The sequence below is a fragment of the Muntiacus reevesi genome, chromosome 15 (genome assembly GCF_963930625.1).
Source record: "Muntiacus reevesi chromosome 15, mMunRee1.1, whole genome shotgun sequence".
Lineage (NCBI taxonomy): Eukaryota > Metazoa > Chordata > Mammalia > Artiodactyla > Cervidae > Muntiacus > Muntiacus reevesi.
Window position 1 is genome coordinate 4393614 of NC_089263.1, and position 17012 is coordinate 4410625.

Genomic DNA, 17012 nt, shown 5'->3' on the forward strand with positions numbered 1-17012 from the left:
CTTTAGGAGTTTTCATCACTGAATACCTCTATCTGATTATGGTTAACACCATTTCTTTTTTAAATGAGAAGGACGGTTAATGACTTCAACTTAACAGAGAGGGCTCCTAGAACAGCTCCTAGGAGGAACGTTTTTTTCCTCAGTTTCCTGAGGTGAAACGCCTAGGAAATCTGATGAACCTGAACCGACTTCCTCACCTTTGCAAATAAATAAAGGAATAGAAGACACGGGGAGTGAGGACCTGCCCTGGCCTTGAGGGAGTTCCAGGGCGAGGCCATGTGTGTGCAGGGCAGGGGTCTCAAGAGGCGCGCCCTGCCCCAGGTCCCTGCTGGTGTCAGCTGCGTCTGCAGTGGGGCCAGTCTCTGGATGGACCTCCGTGCTGGTCAGGTGCGTCTGCGGTGGGGCCAGTCTCTGGATGGACCTCCGTGCTGGTCAGGTGCGTCTGCGGTGGGGCCAGTCTCTGGATGGACCTCCGTGCTGGTCAGCTGCGTCTGCGGTGGGGCAGTCTCTGGATAGACCTCCGTGCTGGGCTTATTTGTCTGGCTCTTGGGGCCTCTGGCTGTTCCTGAAGTCCTTGGTTCTGGGCACTTGCCTCCAGCTGTGAAATCCTCCCACACAGGAGAGTTCTGCCTCTTGATGCAGACCTCTGAGGAAGCCCTTGCCTCCTCACTCCTGGGTCCCTCCCCAGAACTGCCTTAGCCAGACCAGCTGCACAGGAGCTTCCTCTTCACTTCCCCAGGAAGCTGCCCCAACCCCAACGTGCAGGCTCTTGGAGACCCTGGCCGACACCTTCACGACCCCGCCCTCCCTAGTCTTCTCCTGCTTGCTTCTAGCCTAGCATCACCCCCAGCTTGTCCAGAGGACTCGACCTGTGTAGCATTTCCCTTTTCCCAGGTGTGTAAACCTTCAGGCCCAATCTTTATGGAAAACAGGTTATTCTCTCTACTTTCAGAAACACGCACTCCCATTGAGTCTACAGATGTGCAGCTAAGGCTGCTGACCTAGGAACTGATGGGGACTTAGGAGCCAGGAAATGGAGGAGGACAAAACATAATTTAAAAAACTAAGATCACAGCATCCAGTCCCATCACTTCATGGCAAACAGATGAGGAAAAAATGGAAACAGTGACAGACTATTTTCTTGGGCTCCAAAATCACTGCGGAGATTGACTGGAGCCATGAAATTAAAAGATGCTTGCTCCTTGGAAGAAAAGCTATGATGAACTTTGACGGTGTATAACAAAGCAGAGACATCACTTTGCCAACAAAGGTCTGTTCAGTCAAAGCTATGGTTTTTTCGATAGTCACATATGGATGTTAGAATTGAACCATAAAGACAGCTGAGCACCGAAGAATTGATACTTTTGAATTGTGGTGCTGGGGAAGAAGACTCTTGAGAAGTTGGGTCTCAAAACCTGTCTTAAGAAATCTGCAGCACTTTTATGGATGTGAAGAGCCAACTCATTGGAAAAGATCCTGATGCTGGGAAAATTTGAAGGTAGGAGGAGAAGGGGATGGTAGAGGACGAGGTGGTTGGATGGCATCATTAACTCAATGGATATGAGTCTGAGCAAGCTCCAGGAGCTAGTGAAGGACAGGGAAGCCTGGCGTGCTGCAGTCCACAGGGTCACAAAGAGTTGAACGTCATGACTGAGTGACTGAACACACCACTTACGTGCTTTTAAATCAGATTTTAGTCTAGATGAGGAAACAGAGAAGTTTAAAGTAAGTCAGAAAATACTGAAATCACTATGTCAAAAAATTGAACATCTGCACCTAGCTAGATTTGTGCTTTATGGACATCATTGTGAATTATGAGGCTGTTGCTGAATTTGGGGGAACTTGGCATTTGCGGCTTATGGTCTTACTGGAAAGCCCTTTGACTGATTTTTGAGTCTGTGATTCATGATTATGAGTTCTGCATTTTTCTCAAGACCACTATTGGAATCCTGTGCTCACTGTATAATGAGTATTTTATTTTTAGATATGGATCACCTACCCAGGGAGCCTGTGGGAAGGTGGGTAATGAACTATATCTGGCATAAATCACAAGTGCCAAAGAAAGTACTGATATCCAAAGAATACCAAGAGTGACCACTATTTAACTGCAGAGATGATATCTCTCCTGTAAGATGGCACTTTAAATTGTGTAATATTTCATCATTTGGTCATCTTAGCAATGAAGAAAGATCCAAGGTTTACCCAAGCTTGCTTATTTTCTATCCCTAATTCTTGGGTTCATTTGTTTAAATGAAGGCCTGAAGGTCCCTGTCAGGCTGAGGGAACTACTGTGCTGACTGGGAGTTTCATTAAAAAAAAAAAAAACCAACACACTGGTGACTAAATAATAATACCGTTTACACAAATATTTGTTGTGTGGTCATTTCATCAGCTTTTGTTACCTTAGCTGTTTTAAGAAGTGCATAAAATTCAAAATCCATCATAGAGAAACCGGTTCTCAAAAACTGTCTTTAGAAATCCACGGCACTTTTATGGATGGATTATGTTTAAAAAAAAAACAACAGACTCAGATTAGAGACACTAACTGATGAGTTTCCACATAGAATGTAAATAAAAGCGTATTAACATCGTCTACCATTTCTTCAACATCCTTTAAATGCTGCCAGTGTTAGAAGGCTGGACACTGAGTATAGCTTTTTTTTTTCTTCTTTCTTTTTTTAGCTTAGAAACTAGCAGCAGAGAACAAGGTAGCTGAATTCACGGTTCATTCTGCAGTCATGCACGTTTCAAACGGCTCCTGAGCTGTTTATGCTATACATGCTCGCTCGTACCCACAGAGCTGCGGGAACAAAGATACAGTGTGAATCGGCAGGACGCAGGGAAGGTGGCCGGAGAGGTCCGCCCGGCTGGAGGGCTGGGCGTGGGGAGGCGGGTGTGTCTGAGGACAGTGTGTGCAGGAGGAACGTGCGGCTCGTCCTCCACGAGTGCAGTGTTCGAGGACCAAGAAGCCCCTTCTTAGAAATCCCTGCTAAGATCCACGCTGGCGCAGCATCTCGCGGCAGCCGGAGGCCGGGCGGGACGGCCTCGAGCCAGCACCGCGCGCCTCGGCAGGGATGCCCAGCGCGGGCTGGCGGGGCGGGCCGCCGGGCGGGTAACGGGCGGCCGGGCGCCTAGCTCCGGGCCCCAGGCGGCGCCGAGCCCGGCCCACGCCCCCTCCGCCCCGGGCCGCCGCAGACCGCGTGGGCGGGGCTCCGAGGTGGGCTTTCTTTTTAGGGCAAACTTTCGCCACGTGAACCGCCCCCCATTCACTGCTGCGCCAATCGCGCGGCGCGGACGGGTCCCGAGCGGGGCCAGAGCGCACCGCCCCCTGCGCGCCGTGCGTGACGTGCGGCGCCCCCGCGGCGATAGCGCGCGGAGCCGGACGATGAGCAGCGGCCGCGCCGGCGCCGGCCAGGGACAGCAGCGCGCCGCGCGCAGCGCCAGCGGAGCTGAGCGCCCGGGGGGCGCCGCGCGGGGAGCCGAGCCGGCCGGGGGGCGCGGGGCGCGGGGCGCGGGCGGGGGGCCGCGGCCGGCGCGCGCCGGGCATGCTGCGCCCCTGAAGGCGGGGGCGCGCGAGCGGGACCGAGCGCCGGCGCGGGGCCTGCGGGCGGCCCGCGCTCCGCGATGGGCACGGCGGGCCCGCCGCAGCCGCGGCGCTGCCCGGGCGGGGCCGTGTAGGGCGGGCTGGCCTCGGCGGGCGGGCTGAGGGCGCGCGGGGCGGCGGCGGCGGCGGCGGCGGCGGCCCGGCGGGCGGAGCGGCGCGGGCATGGCCGTGCGCGGCCGGCGCGCCTGGCTCAGCGTGCTGCTCGGTCTGGTGCTGGGTTTCGTGCTGGCCTCGCGGCTCGTGCTGCCCCGCGCCTCCGAGTTGAAGCGGGCGGGCCCGCGGCGCCGCGCCAGCCCCGAGGCTTGCCGGCCCGGCCAGGCGGCCGCGGTGCCCCTGGCCGGCGGGGCGCGCGGGGATGCGCGCGGGCAGCGGCTCTGGCCCCACGGCGAGGCCCAGGATGGCATCCCGCGCGACAGGAACTTTCTCTTCGTGGGAGTCATGACCGCTCAGAAGTACCTGCAGACCCGCGCGGTGGCGGCCTTCAGGTGAGCCCCCCTCTCGGGCGGCGTCCTGCATCCGCGCGCGCTGCCCCGCGGCCCGCCGGCGGCGCGCGCCTTTGCCTGCTTCCCAGACCCGGTGCTCGCTGGGCTTCCGTGGGGCCGCTGTGCCCCGTGGGGCGTGCCCGGCGTTGGCAGCGGGCTCAGGGGCTGTATAGTGAGCGCAGCGCTCAAAATCAGGGGCTTTGGGGTCCAGCAGACAAGCTTGGCCCCTCTGGATGTAGTCTTCTCGCGGACTTTCAGCTCCGCACTTCATCTTTTCTTCTCCAAGTCCTTTCCTTTGTTGAATGAAGCACGACTGAACATTTCCAAACACTCCTAAGAGTGTTTGGAAAACTCAGCACAATACTGGTGATAGTGGCGGCAGCGGGGGTTATTATTTGAGTCTCTGAAACCTGCACTCTTAGCCTTGCAGAACTAGAGCCTGTGTAAATTAATTTGGTTAGAGGCCTTCCACTTGCAGTTTTCACTGTTGGAACCATTCTGGTAAATGGAAGGGATACACGCTGCACACTCAACCCCACCAGACTGTTTTGTAATTGGAAAGAGAACCTTTGGGAAAAGCAATTCTTGGCTTATGTTAGATTTGTTGTTAACTAGCCCAATTTAGTGACGTGTGAGTTATCTGGTATCTGGGTCCTAGTTGGCCATATGAGTCAGAAAAGTGGCTGGAATCATGTTCAGGATTAACAAAGGGATTAGCCAAAGTAATCTTTAGAAGAGTGAAAGAGAGATGATATTGGAATGAATTTGAGGTAGAAGAAGGATGTATTAATAGATTCAGTAAAGAGATTTAATGGAAACCTTATATGTGTGAAGTACAGAAATGCTTACCCTACAGATAAGATTTGGTATTCATCCAACCACAGAGCAAACCAACCTGAGAGGTCTGCTGGGAATGGACTCTTAGAGCAGTCATTACTGAGCGAGGCCAAGCTGGTTGTTGTTGGTTCTTACTTTATAACCATCACCTTTATAATTTCAGCTTTTAACTGTAGTCCTGGTCTAAATTTTCAGGGATTAGATGTTGTGAGGAGAAAAGCATCTTTGGATCTCTGTTCCTCTAAAGGAGGAAATAAAGGGTTGAAAAGGAAGGTGAAAGAGCAATAGAGAATGTCTGCCTTTTCAGTGCATTGATTCCCCATTCTTGTGTGTTTCCACTGGGATCTAGTTTAAGTCCATAACCTAGGTTCTGCCAGAAGGGGACTGAGTGCCTAAAAAGGTTAGAAAAGGTAGCATAAATTTGACTAAGATCATGACTTGGGAACAAACGTGCAGATCATGGTTTTCTCCCAGATCTGTTGAATTAGGTGGAGTTGTGCTTTTTGTTGTTTTGTGGGTTGTTGTTTTTTTTCCCCCCACTGAAGTATAGTTGATTTACTGTGTTTCAGGTGTACATCAAAAAAGCATTTGATTTTTGAAAAAAAAGAATATATAATCAGAAATTGAGGATGAGCTGTATACATTGTTCACAGCATGGTTTTTAAAGTAAATCTGTATGACTCCAATTTGGTGACAAGTTCTTTGAAATCACAAGTTTGGGACAGTTACCAAAGTGGTTTGTTCAAATAGTGGACGTGTAACTCCCTGCCCCCCAAGCAAATACTTTTTCGTAGATACAAAATCACAAACTAGAAGGGGTCTGGTAACACCAGCAATACTCAGAAAATGGTTTGCAAACTGGATACTATTTAGCACTTGGAAATGATCTTCCCCAAAACCCATGCTTGAGGCTCCATGCTTGGCCTCCTTTCCAAATCTCCTACCTCATCTTTTTTGGATGTAGGATTTTATCTCATTGTTTATTTTCTTTAAGGCAGCTAGGGAAGAGTAGAAACATAATTTGTCCTTTGGCCCTTCTTTGTGGAAGTTCTGCCTTTTTGATAAAACCATTACCAGGAAATGGTATATTCTATTCAGTCCTTCTGTCAGCTTTCCTGCATACTTTTTCTTGTATCACTCTGATCTTAAGTAGTCACATTAGTTGCAGCCTGGGGGTGGATCTGCCTTTCTGGTTAAGGTCCTCCGCTTCTCAGCCTGTCAACATTGTGATTAGCCTGGCTGCAGGAGATGACACAAGACGATTTTAGCCTTAAGGAACTTTTGGGGAAAGCCAAAATGGGGATGGAGGTTATAGGATGTAACTTATAATTATGGCTTTGCTGTGCTTTGCAGCCTGGGCCAAAAGTCCACACTCAGCTCTTAAACTGGAAATTTCACACAGTATAAAAGTTGGCTTGAATCTTCTAGCACAGGGTAGAACTCTAGTTTGGCACTGAGTTCTACATTTCCGCTGAAAGGTGAATACATTCTTTACCTTAGGGAAAAAGTCAATGTTTTTGTTTATTAAAGTAAAATTTTTGTTCGGCTTCTAGGTTGAAGGAGATGGCAATGTTTTAAAAGATGGCACTGTGATGTACTTTTATGCTAGGACGTTGGCGATGTCAGAATTCAGATTTAGGGACTACTAGCTTAGATTCAGAAAGGAGCTAAAAAAGCCTTTGAAAAATTCAAGGAGATACACTTGTCTGCACTAAAGTTGGTGCACTTCAGTGATGGGAGAGCACCATCATTACAGACTTTTCAGTTCTGCTGTATGCTTCCAGTGAGGAGAGGGAGCACCAATAGATGTTAGCAGTGCAGCGATAGCTGAAAGCAGGCGAAGCAAAACTCAGTGTGACCTTCAGACAGACCAGCAGTAGCGCTTCTTCACAGGCATCGAGTTCTTATGTTTACGGGAGTGATCTTGGTTCATCAAAATGATCCCATACACTTAGGTTTCATCCCTTCGTTCAACAAATACGTGCATGGTGCCTTGGGTCTGGACTCTGAATGTTTGGGAACCCCAAAGTGAAGATACTTGTTCTCATGGAGTTTCTGTTCTAGTAAGAGGGACAGATACTTAAAAAGAGGGTTTCAGCTAGTGATGGGTACTGTGGAACAAATAGAGCAGGGTGAAGCCAGGGTGAGGTGATATCCTCTCTCCGTTAGATGTCTAGGGAACACCTCCGAGAATGTGGTGTTTGCTGAGATCTGGGAATGTCATTGATGAGCATGCTTGGCAGAGGGAAGAGCTGGTAAATTATAAGACAGGAATCAGTTTGAAACTTGAAGATGATCAACAAAAGAAAGAAGATGCATGTCTGGTGTCATGGAATTTCCCTCTAAGTGAATTAGAAAGCCTTTGGAGGTTTTGGGCTTCCCTGGTAGCTCTGTTGGTAGGGAATCTGCCTGCAATGCAGGAGACCCTGGTTCGATTCCCAGGTCGGGAAGATCCTCTGGAGAAGGGCTAGACTACCCACTCCACTGTTCTTGGGCATCTCTTGCGGCTCAGCTGGTAAAGAAGCCGCCTGCAATGCGGGAGACCTGGGCTCAATCCCTGGGTTGCGAAGATCCCCTGGAGGAGGGAAAGGCTACCCACTCCAGTATTCTGGCCTGGAGAATTCCATAGACTGTATGGTCCAAGGGGTTCCAAAGAGTCGGACACAACTGAGCGACTTTCACTTGGACGGTTTAGATGAGAAAGGGATTATGTGCATTATATTCTGAAAAGTTAATTCATGCTATTGTGTGAATAGGTTATGGGGGAGCAAGGAGCTGTAGGAGGTGGTCTAGGTGAAGATGGTTGGGATGGAGAGAGGAGCATGGCCCCAAGATATATGTAGGAGCCAGAGTTGGAGACATGTTGACAAAATGACTCAGAGGCCATGAAGCAGAGAGAAATTCAGGATAATTTCTAGGATTTTGCCTTGAAAGAAAGGGTGGGTGGCGGTGCCATTTATTGAGATGGGGAAAACTAGAGGAGGAATGAATTTAGGGGGAAGGAGGTAAGTCACCAGAGATCTGGTTTTGTACAGGAGCGGGTAGATGTATCCTTAGTTTTATAAATGTAATGAATTTTAAAAGGAATTGAGAAAAGATTTATATCTGAAGTGATTACAGTGTTGGAACTCTGAAGCTGTCTTAAAGTAAAATTCCCTTCTGGTTCTGGATAGGGTGGTGTTCTACAAGTCAATATGTAAGATTTTTTTTTTTAACTCATCTGCAAAATATTTGTATTCTAGGTAATTTCACTTTAAAATGGGTCTGTGAAAAAAAATAAATAAATAAAGGCTGATTCGTGTCAATGTATGACAAAACCCACTGAAATGTAAAGTGATTGGCCTCCAACTAATAAAATAATATTTAAAAAAAAATAAAATAAAAAAAAAAATAAAATGGGTCTGTGATTCTTCCAAAGTAATTTAGTGTGCTGGTTAGTGACAGTTCATTGGAGCCTCTGGCTGGGTTCATTATGTCTTACTGTTACTAACCGCAATTTTTTTTTTCATATTTTTCTTAGTTACATCATTTGATATACAGAAGTTAGATGTCCATGTAGTTCAGTCTCTTCCTTTCAGGAAGCACAGAGAGTTTATTGCCCTGGAGAGGTTTTTTTTTTTTTGACTGTGCTTCTCAGCTTGTGGGATCTTAGTTCCCCAACCAGGGATTGCAGCTACTCCCTCTGCATTGGAAGCGTGTGGTCTTAACTGGTGGGCAACCAGTAAGGTCCCAAGATTTTTTTAAAGAAACATTTTTCTCATTTTAGAAGGGGTACAAATCATCTCACCATCATTTTCACCCCCAATGATACATTGTCTCAGCACCACCTGTTAAATAAGCTCCCATTTCCCTACTAGTTTGAAATGCCATCTTCATCATACTCAAGATTCTTGGGTATGTGTTTGGACTTCCTGTTTTGTTTCATTGATCTTTCTGTCTGTTCTTGTTCCAGTACCACCCACTGAAATTATTGAAGATTGAATAATATTTTAATATCCGGTAGACAAGTCCCCTTTGTTACTCTTCTGTTTCAAGCATTACTTGGCTACACTTACCTGTTCTTGCTGAGAATTTTGGTGCTGTTTGGATTTTTTTTTTTTAATTAATGGTTTGATTTTTTTTTTTAATTGCATTTAGATTTCAGTCTATTTTTATGCCCTGAACACTAAACTAATACAACACTATCTATTTATCTTGACTCTTGCTTCCCCTGGGCTGAAGATGGGGAACTGATTTGTTCTTTTTCTCAGAATAGAGAGGTGGATGGTTTCCCTTCTTTGGCCCAGGAGTGATAAAGGGTGTTTCTAATTATTAGCATTAGTTTATACGGAATTATGGGAAGAAAGTTCGAGAAACAGTAGCTTTAGATACAAGAATCTTATTGCAAGATGTTTTATCAATTAGTAGCCTCTTCCTAATGTTTTAAGTGAAGGCAAACTGTTCCCTTTACCAGTCTCCAAGAGCAGATCTCATGGACTTCCCTGGGGGCTCAGACGGTAAAAGCGTCTGCCTACAATGCGGGAGACCTGGGTTCAATCCCTGGGTTGGGAAGATCCCCTGGGGAAGGAAATGGCAACCCACTCCAGTATTCTTGCCTGGAAAATCCCATGGACAGTGGAGCCTGGTAGGGTACAGTCCTTGGGATCACAAAGAGTCAGACACGACTGAGTGACTTCACTTTCACGTGAGCAGATCTCAGAGTTCCTTCTTTCTTGAATGCTGTAAACCATGTTTATCTTGAAACAGTTTAGAGCAGTGCTTGCTCTCTCAGAATTCAGTTTGGCAAAAAGTTACTGAAAGCCTTCTATAGTCAAAATAATTAACATGTAAGTGAACTTTTCGGGGCACAACCCATTTCACATTATAAATTACCTGTATAAGAAAACTGGTGAAAATTGCAGTCCTGAAAATGAGTTTAGTTAAATGAGTTAAAACCATGTTCTATATCATGGTTCCAGATCTGGATGTCTTCAAATAGAATATTCCAAGGATAGTTGTGGTTGCCAATAGAAGATATACACGATTATGTTTTTGTTGCATTGGCAATTTCATTTTCCCCCATTCATTAGTTAAGCTGCAGTTTTTGAAAGTAGATTAATAATTCCATTCTTGTGGAATTAATTGTCTAGGGAAGGAAGCAAATGATATTGTTGAATGACAGGGCTCGAGAGGTGCCTGGACTTGTTACTGTGTGGGTGCAGAAGGGAGAGGTCTGCACTGACCTATGAAGGGGATTGAGGAAGGCCTCACTCACAGTCTCACCCCTCTTCCCTTGCATAGTCCTGAAGGCTGAGCTGGAGTTTCTGGGGCAGACACACAGCTTCCTGGAAATGTGAACTAGCAGGAGGTAGTGAAGGGATGATGAGAAAGAACAATTCATTGGGACTGGGAGCTGCGATATAGCAATTCCACTAGAGATGTTTCCAAAGGAATTTGAACATGTGCTCAGGTATGTATTCTATGAAGTGAGAATTGCAAGAGCCTTTGGTGTCCTGCATTTGGAACTACGGACCATAATTGATTTCTCTAGTTTGTCCATTTTGTGATCTGCTTCTCTAATCGTAAAAAATGGTGTGGCTGAAATATGTTCATTGGAATGAAGAAAAGTTCATAATATATCTAAATGTGAGTAGGCTTTAAGTAATTGTATGCCAAGTATGAGACCATTTTTAAAATCAAATGAAATGTTTCTTTTTGTGTGATATAGAAAAGAAAGTATAAAAAAAAAAAAGAAAAGAAAGTATAAAAGATATACTTACCATGATGCTGAATGATTTTTCATATTCTTGGCACTTTTTGTATTTTTGAGTTTTTCTGCAGTGAGAACTTATTTTAAAATAAAGCTACATAACTACAGTTTTTTAAAAAACGGAGAGATGACAGCTCTTGGGAGGAAATGTGAATGCAGTTTTGTGTGTGTTAATTGCAGATACCTGCAGGACTCCTGGGCACAGGGGCGTGTTGGCCCTGGGTTCCCTGGGGTTTGAAGTCAAGGCCATTCTTGTTTCAGTAAATGACAATTATTCCTGCCCCCAAATGTAGGGATAACACATGTATGTGGTGTTACTGTAATTCTTTTCATCAGTTACTGTATCTGTGCCCTTCCAGATGATACTGAGGAGAGCCGGGTGACAGCGTTTTTACCGTGAGGGCTTTTGTGTATTCATAGTAAGTATTCTCTGCCTCCATCTTCTGTCAGTGTCTTTCTGGCTTCTGGTTCTGGATGAAATTGGAGGAATGAGAAACTCAGTTACAGTGTAAAAGGAGCGAAGCTGGGGCTTGGCTGGTGGTTCAGTGGTAAAGAGTCCACATTACAATGCAGGGGACGCCGGTTTGATCCCTGTTCTGGGAAGACCCTCCATGCAGAGGAGCAGCTGAGCCCGTTTGGCACAACGGCTGAGCCTGTGAGCCTGGAGCCCACGCCCCGCAGTAGAAGCTCGGGCAGTGAGAAGCCTGTGCCCTGAAACTGCGTCCCCTGCTCGCCACAGCTGGAGAAAGCCTCTGTGTAGCAACAAAGACCCATCACAGCCAAAAGATAAAATAAATAAATCTCTTTAGAACAAGGTAGTGAAACTGTTCATCTCACCTTAATTGTGTCATGAACTGTATTTGTTCTGTAGTTAAGTAATTTTTCTGTGGATGATTAAAAATGAGGTGGTCTGCTCTGATTTGATGTCAACTCTGGACCTGCAAAGCCTGAGGATGATTGAAAATTTAGCTATTAATGCCATTAAAATGATTGCTTTGTAAATTGAACCTAGATGTAACCTAATACCAGAAGATAATTGGGCAGGATTTGGAGTGACAGAGGGACCTAAAGACAGAATGAAAGTTTCAGGAAGTTAGTTTTGAATGAAGTCTTCTGGCCTTTGAAATCAGCCCGAGCTATGAAGCTATCCTTCGATGGGCAGGTCTTAGCCAGGCAGTCGGACAACATGGGAGGCGGTGACTGAAACAGGTGTAAGGCTGCTTTCCTTGTCTGTGACGACTAAAGTTTTCTCAGCTGGAGCTTCCCTGGTGACTCAGATGGTAAAGAACCCACCTGCAATGCGGGAGACCTGGGTTCGATCCCTGGGTGGGGAAGATCCCCTGGAGGAGGGCATGGCAACCCACTCCAGGATTCTTGCTTGGAGAATCCCCATGGACAGAGGAGCCTGGCGGGTTGCAGTCCATGGGGTCGCAGAGAGTTGGGCACAACTGAGGGACTGAGCGCACACACACACAACAGCGGAGGAGGGGGACGTGTGAATGATGGCCAGGGATAGCGGTGTGAGACGGACAAGCCCATGGGCTGGCCAGTGCACGTGTTAGAGTCAGACCTCACTGGTGGCCTGGCTTCCACAGTTTTAGCTCTGTGATCTCAGGCAAGTCACTTAACCTGGCTCTGAGCGTCAGTCTCCTCCTCTGTAAAAGGTGGGTCTCTGTACCTCCCACATCTCGTGGCGTTGTCATAAGGTTGAGTGTCCGATGCGCTCAGCACGCACTGCCCTGCACACCGTAACTGCTGTTGAGTTGTTGGTGACTGTGAAGCAGGCTTGATGCCAGGGGGCACTCCAGCAGAGGGAGAAGACTGGCTTCGCAGGAGTTGGCTGTGGGTTCAGGGTGGTTTCAAACAACCTTGATTTTTTTTTTTTTTCTTAAAATTGCATTTCTAAACTTAATTTTGTTCATGCATGGTTAAGAATTAGTTCTGTGTTTACACTTTTTAAGTGTAAGCAGCAAAATATAAACTTATAGCTTTCTAAAAGTAGCTAAGACTTGAAGCTTGGAAGTGGACCACAGGATCAGAATTTATCTTCTGCTATTAACACTCGTGTTTCATGGATGGCGTATTTGTGGTCTCTGTTGATAAGTGTTTCTGCCGTTTGCTGTGAATCTAGGCTCAAAGGGCAGATTGCTCTTAATACCTTGGTACTGCCTCCTGGGCTTGTGCCCAGGCCATTGTTGAGGTGGGAAGCTGTCATCTACCCTCCCAACAGCTTTATAGGTGTGGGGGGGGGGGCTCATTAATGTTTGCTTTTAGCTTAAGTGAAGTTTTCAGGATTAATGGTAAGTGGTCTAATTTGATTTTTCCTTTAAAAAATTTTCCCAACCTTTGTGATCCCTGTTATATACTTCCCCACCTGCTTCCAAAAAGATTTTGAGATTGCTCATGTTATACAGTCATAGCAGCGAGGCAGTTAAACATTTAAAAAGAGGAAGCCACGTATCCGGAAACCACACGCGTAGAAGAGGGAACCTGCGGCTGAGTACTCTGACTGCAGTGCTCCTGGAGGTAGTGGGCTGAATAAGGCTTCTGGTGTCCTGCCAGGGACATGCCTTCTGTTCCAGGAGAGGCTGAGTGCTGACTGGGTAGCCTGCCTGGGAAGCCCTCCGAGTTCCCCAGGCCCGTGGCTGCTCTACCTGGCAGTCCAGAACTGTCCTTCATGCACTTTTTCGGGAGGTTGAGCTGAGACCGCTGCTCCGTCGCGTTGAGCCTCCTGTGAGGGCGCTCCATGCCTTGGCTCCATCTCTTTGCCGTGGACACGGGGGAGAAACTTCCTTGAGGTCTTAGTATCTAGAATCACTATTTCACTTCACCCTGAGCAATGGTGCACAGTCTGTGACTCCTCTTGGTTGCCTGCTGGAAGGCTTACAACTAAATTTGGCGCCGTGTTAGCAGATGTAGAGGACGTGTGACGACTGGGCTCTCACCCCTGGAGCTCACTCGGTAATCATGGTCGGGTACTGAGGTGGGCAGGCAGCCCCTACCCTGATTTTGTCCTCTCTGCTACAGGTGCCACCTTCATGCCTTGCTCCAACTTTCCTACTTTTGTTTTTCTTTTGCCTAATTTTCTTGATTATTCTTTTCATCTTGTATGCATTTTGGTTAAGTTGTCTTAAATCCTTTCTGTAATAGGGAAGAATATAAATGTGTACATTTAATTATACAAACATAATTACAGGAGCCAAACATCCTGGAGTGTAAAGTCACGTGGGCCTTAGGAAGCATTACTACAAACAAAAAACTAGTGGAGGTGATGAAATTTCAGCTGAGCTATTTCAAATCCTGAAGGATGATGCCGTTAAAGTGCTATACTCAGTATGCCAGCAAATTTGCAAAACTCAGCAGGGGCCACAGGACTGGAAAAGGCCAGTTTTCATTCTAGTTCCAAAGAAGGGCAATGCCAGAGAATGTTCAAACTACTGCACAGTTGCGCGTATTTCATGTGCTAGCAAGGTAATGCTCCAAAATCCTTTAAGCTAGGCTTCAGCCGTATATGAACTGAGAACTTCCAGATGTCCAAGCTGGATTTAGTAAAGGCAGAGGAACCAGAGATCAAATTTCCAACATATGTTGGATCATAGAAAAAGCAAGGAATTCCAGAAAAACATCTACTGCTGCTTCATTGATTAGATTACCTTACCTGCCTCCTGTGAAACCTGTATGGAGATCAAGAAGCAACAGTTAGAACCAGGCATGGAATAACAAGTTGCTTCAAAATTGAGAAAGGAGTATAAGCTGTATATTGTCAAGGCTGTATATTGTCCCCCTGCTTATTTAACTTATATGCAGAGTACATCTTGCGAAATGCCAAGCTAGATGAATCACAACCTGGAATCAAGATTGCCGGGAGAAATATCATTAACCTCGGATATGCAGATGACATCACCCTTATGGTAGAAAGTGAAGAGGAACTGAAGAGCCTCTTGATGAAAGTGAAAGAGGAGAGTGAAAAAGCTGGCTTAAAACTCAACATTCAAAAAACTAAGATCATGGCATCTGGTCCCATCACTTCATGGCAAATAGATGAGGAAACGATAGAAGCAGTGACAGACTTTATTTTTGGGGCTCGAAAATCACTGCAGATGGTGATTGCAGCCATGAAATTAAAAGACTCTTGCTCCTTGGAAGACAAGCCATGACCAGCTAGACAAACAGCGTTAAAAAGCAGAAGCATCACTTTGCCAACAAAGGTCCGTCTAGTCAAGGCTATGGTTTTTCCAGTAGTCATGTATGAATATGAGAGTTGGACTGTAAAGAAGGCTGAGTGCTGAAGAACTGATGCTTTTGAACTGTGATGCTGGAGAAGACTTGAGAGTCCCTTGGACTGAAAGGAGCTCCACCAGTCCATCCTAAAGGAAATCAACCCTGAATATTCATTGGAAGGACTGATGCTGAACTTCCAATACTTTGGCCACCTAATGCAAAAAGCCAGCTCATTGGAGAAGACTTTGATGCTAGGAAAGATTGAGGGAAGGAGGAGAAGGGGACTACAGAGGTTGATATGGTTGGATGGCATCACTGACTCAGTGAACATGAATTCGAATAAACTCAAGGAGATAGTGAAGGGCAGGGAAGCCTGGCATGCTGCAGTCCGTGGGGTCACAAAGAATCGGATGTGACTGAACAAACCAACCAACCTATCAGTTCGTAGGGGAAAACTATATTCTCCCTTCCTTCCTTGACTAGAAATTGCAAAGTGATTTGAATCATATGAGTCCTTTTAAACTTACACTGTAACCATCAGACCACATATGTAATAGTGATTCGGGGCAACTCACAGAAAATCTCCCCTTATTTATAAAACTGAAAAAGCTTAGAAAATGTGAAAAAAAAGCACTCAATCTTACTCCATTTTTTCTCTTCGTTTTTTTTCCTGGTGAGTAGAGTAAAAAGTGTTACACGAGTAAAATTATCTCTTGTCAAGTTCTATTTCTTTGAATGCTTTTTAGTTTGAAGCTTTCCCTAAGACTTAAATTTTTTTTTTTCCTGTAACTGTATTTGTTGTAGAAAACATGAAGAAAAGTAAATCCCTTTCTGATCCTCTATCCAAAAATAACTATAGTAAACACTTTGGGGTAGAGTTGTACATTATTTTACTTAGGGTGTGTAACTTTTGTTCCCCTATTAATCCGTATCATGAGTATTCTATTGCTTGCTTTTAAAATTTACCTACATGAATGTGTACCCAGGATGGTACGCATGCTGTAGATGTGGTTTTGTACAGAAATGTATTTCATGTAGTTTTTCTTAAAGTGACGTAAATAGAGATGGAAACTGTTATTAAATTCCAGTTCAGCAAAGGCATTCCTCAGCGAAGCTAATATTGTCCAGCTGCGTGACTTCACTGTGACTTAACTTGGTATAGGGGCAGGGTTTGGAAGCCTGGAGGAAAGGAAGATTATTGGCTTGGCATTCGCAGATTTCAATTATCTTGTCTGCTTTAGCAAGAGTTGGTTATCAGCTTATTGAAAAGTGAGCTTTCTGGCAGGGACCCATTCAAATGTTGAGTGGTTTCAATTAAGTGAGAGCTCTTTCCCCCCAGTTACATGTGTGTTGATGGCAAAGTTGACGTTTGCTTGTGAAAATTAAGGATGCTAACCTGTTTCCGTCTCAGAAAGGGGAGGGCAGTGTGCTTCTTCAGTAGCATTTACTTCATTTCTTTGGAATTATCAATGCCCTCACCTTGGTTCCCCCAGGGTGGTGAATCGTGATTTGTGTTTCAGAACTCTTTAGCTTTATGGAGCTAGTTAAGCTAAAGGTATCCTAAGTTTAAAGATTGTAATTTATCGAGATTAGAGGATTTACAATGACTCCATATTGAGAGATTTCTCTCAAATCACCAGCCATCTAAGCAAAAGGGCAGCATGAGATTTTTCCTTGGGTTACCTGAGGAAAAGATAATAATGGCTGGCGTTACCTTAATACTGCAGAGAGGCTTTCAAAGATGGTTTGAAGTTAGATTGTCTGTTTTTTAAAATTAGTTACTTGCTCTTCCTGGACAAATTAATGCCATTTCAGGTTACAGTTCAAGTATTAATCCCCTCACTGACGGGTGTACTGCTAGTGCTCCCATCGCTGCATTTTCTTTGGGGCAGCCTTGGGAAGCAGAGCCAGACCAAATGGGTTTTTATCCTCAGTTTAGTATGAGGGATTCCGGTGTTTTAAGTGAGAGCACTTTTAAAGTCTTTTTATACTTGCACCCTGATGTTGTCTTGAGGTTCATAATATGATAGAACTTGTCATATAGCTTAAGCGTCAGGTTTTCGGCCAGAAATAAGAGAAGCAGCATTTATCTCCGTGCTTTCACTTTGGTGTGTCATCT

General features: G+C 45.8%; 1 protein-coding gene across 1 annotated transcript in view; it reads left to right on the top strand.

The window, feature by feature from the left end:
- The first annotated feature begins 3681 nt into the window (after positions 1-3681).
- The window catches only part of CHSY1 (chondroitin sulfate synthase 1), a 94327-nt gene continuing 80996 nt past the window's right edge, over positions 3682-17012 (top strand). Inside the window, exon 1 of the mRNA XM_065906665.1 lies at positions 3682-4089. Within this exon, the coding sequence (XP_065762737.1) occupies positions 3767-4089 (323 nt within the window). The 5' untranslated portion in view covers positions 3682-3766. The remainder of the gene's footprint in view (positions 4090-17012) is intronic.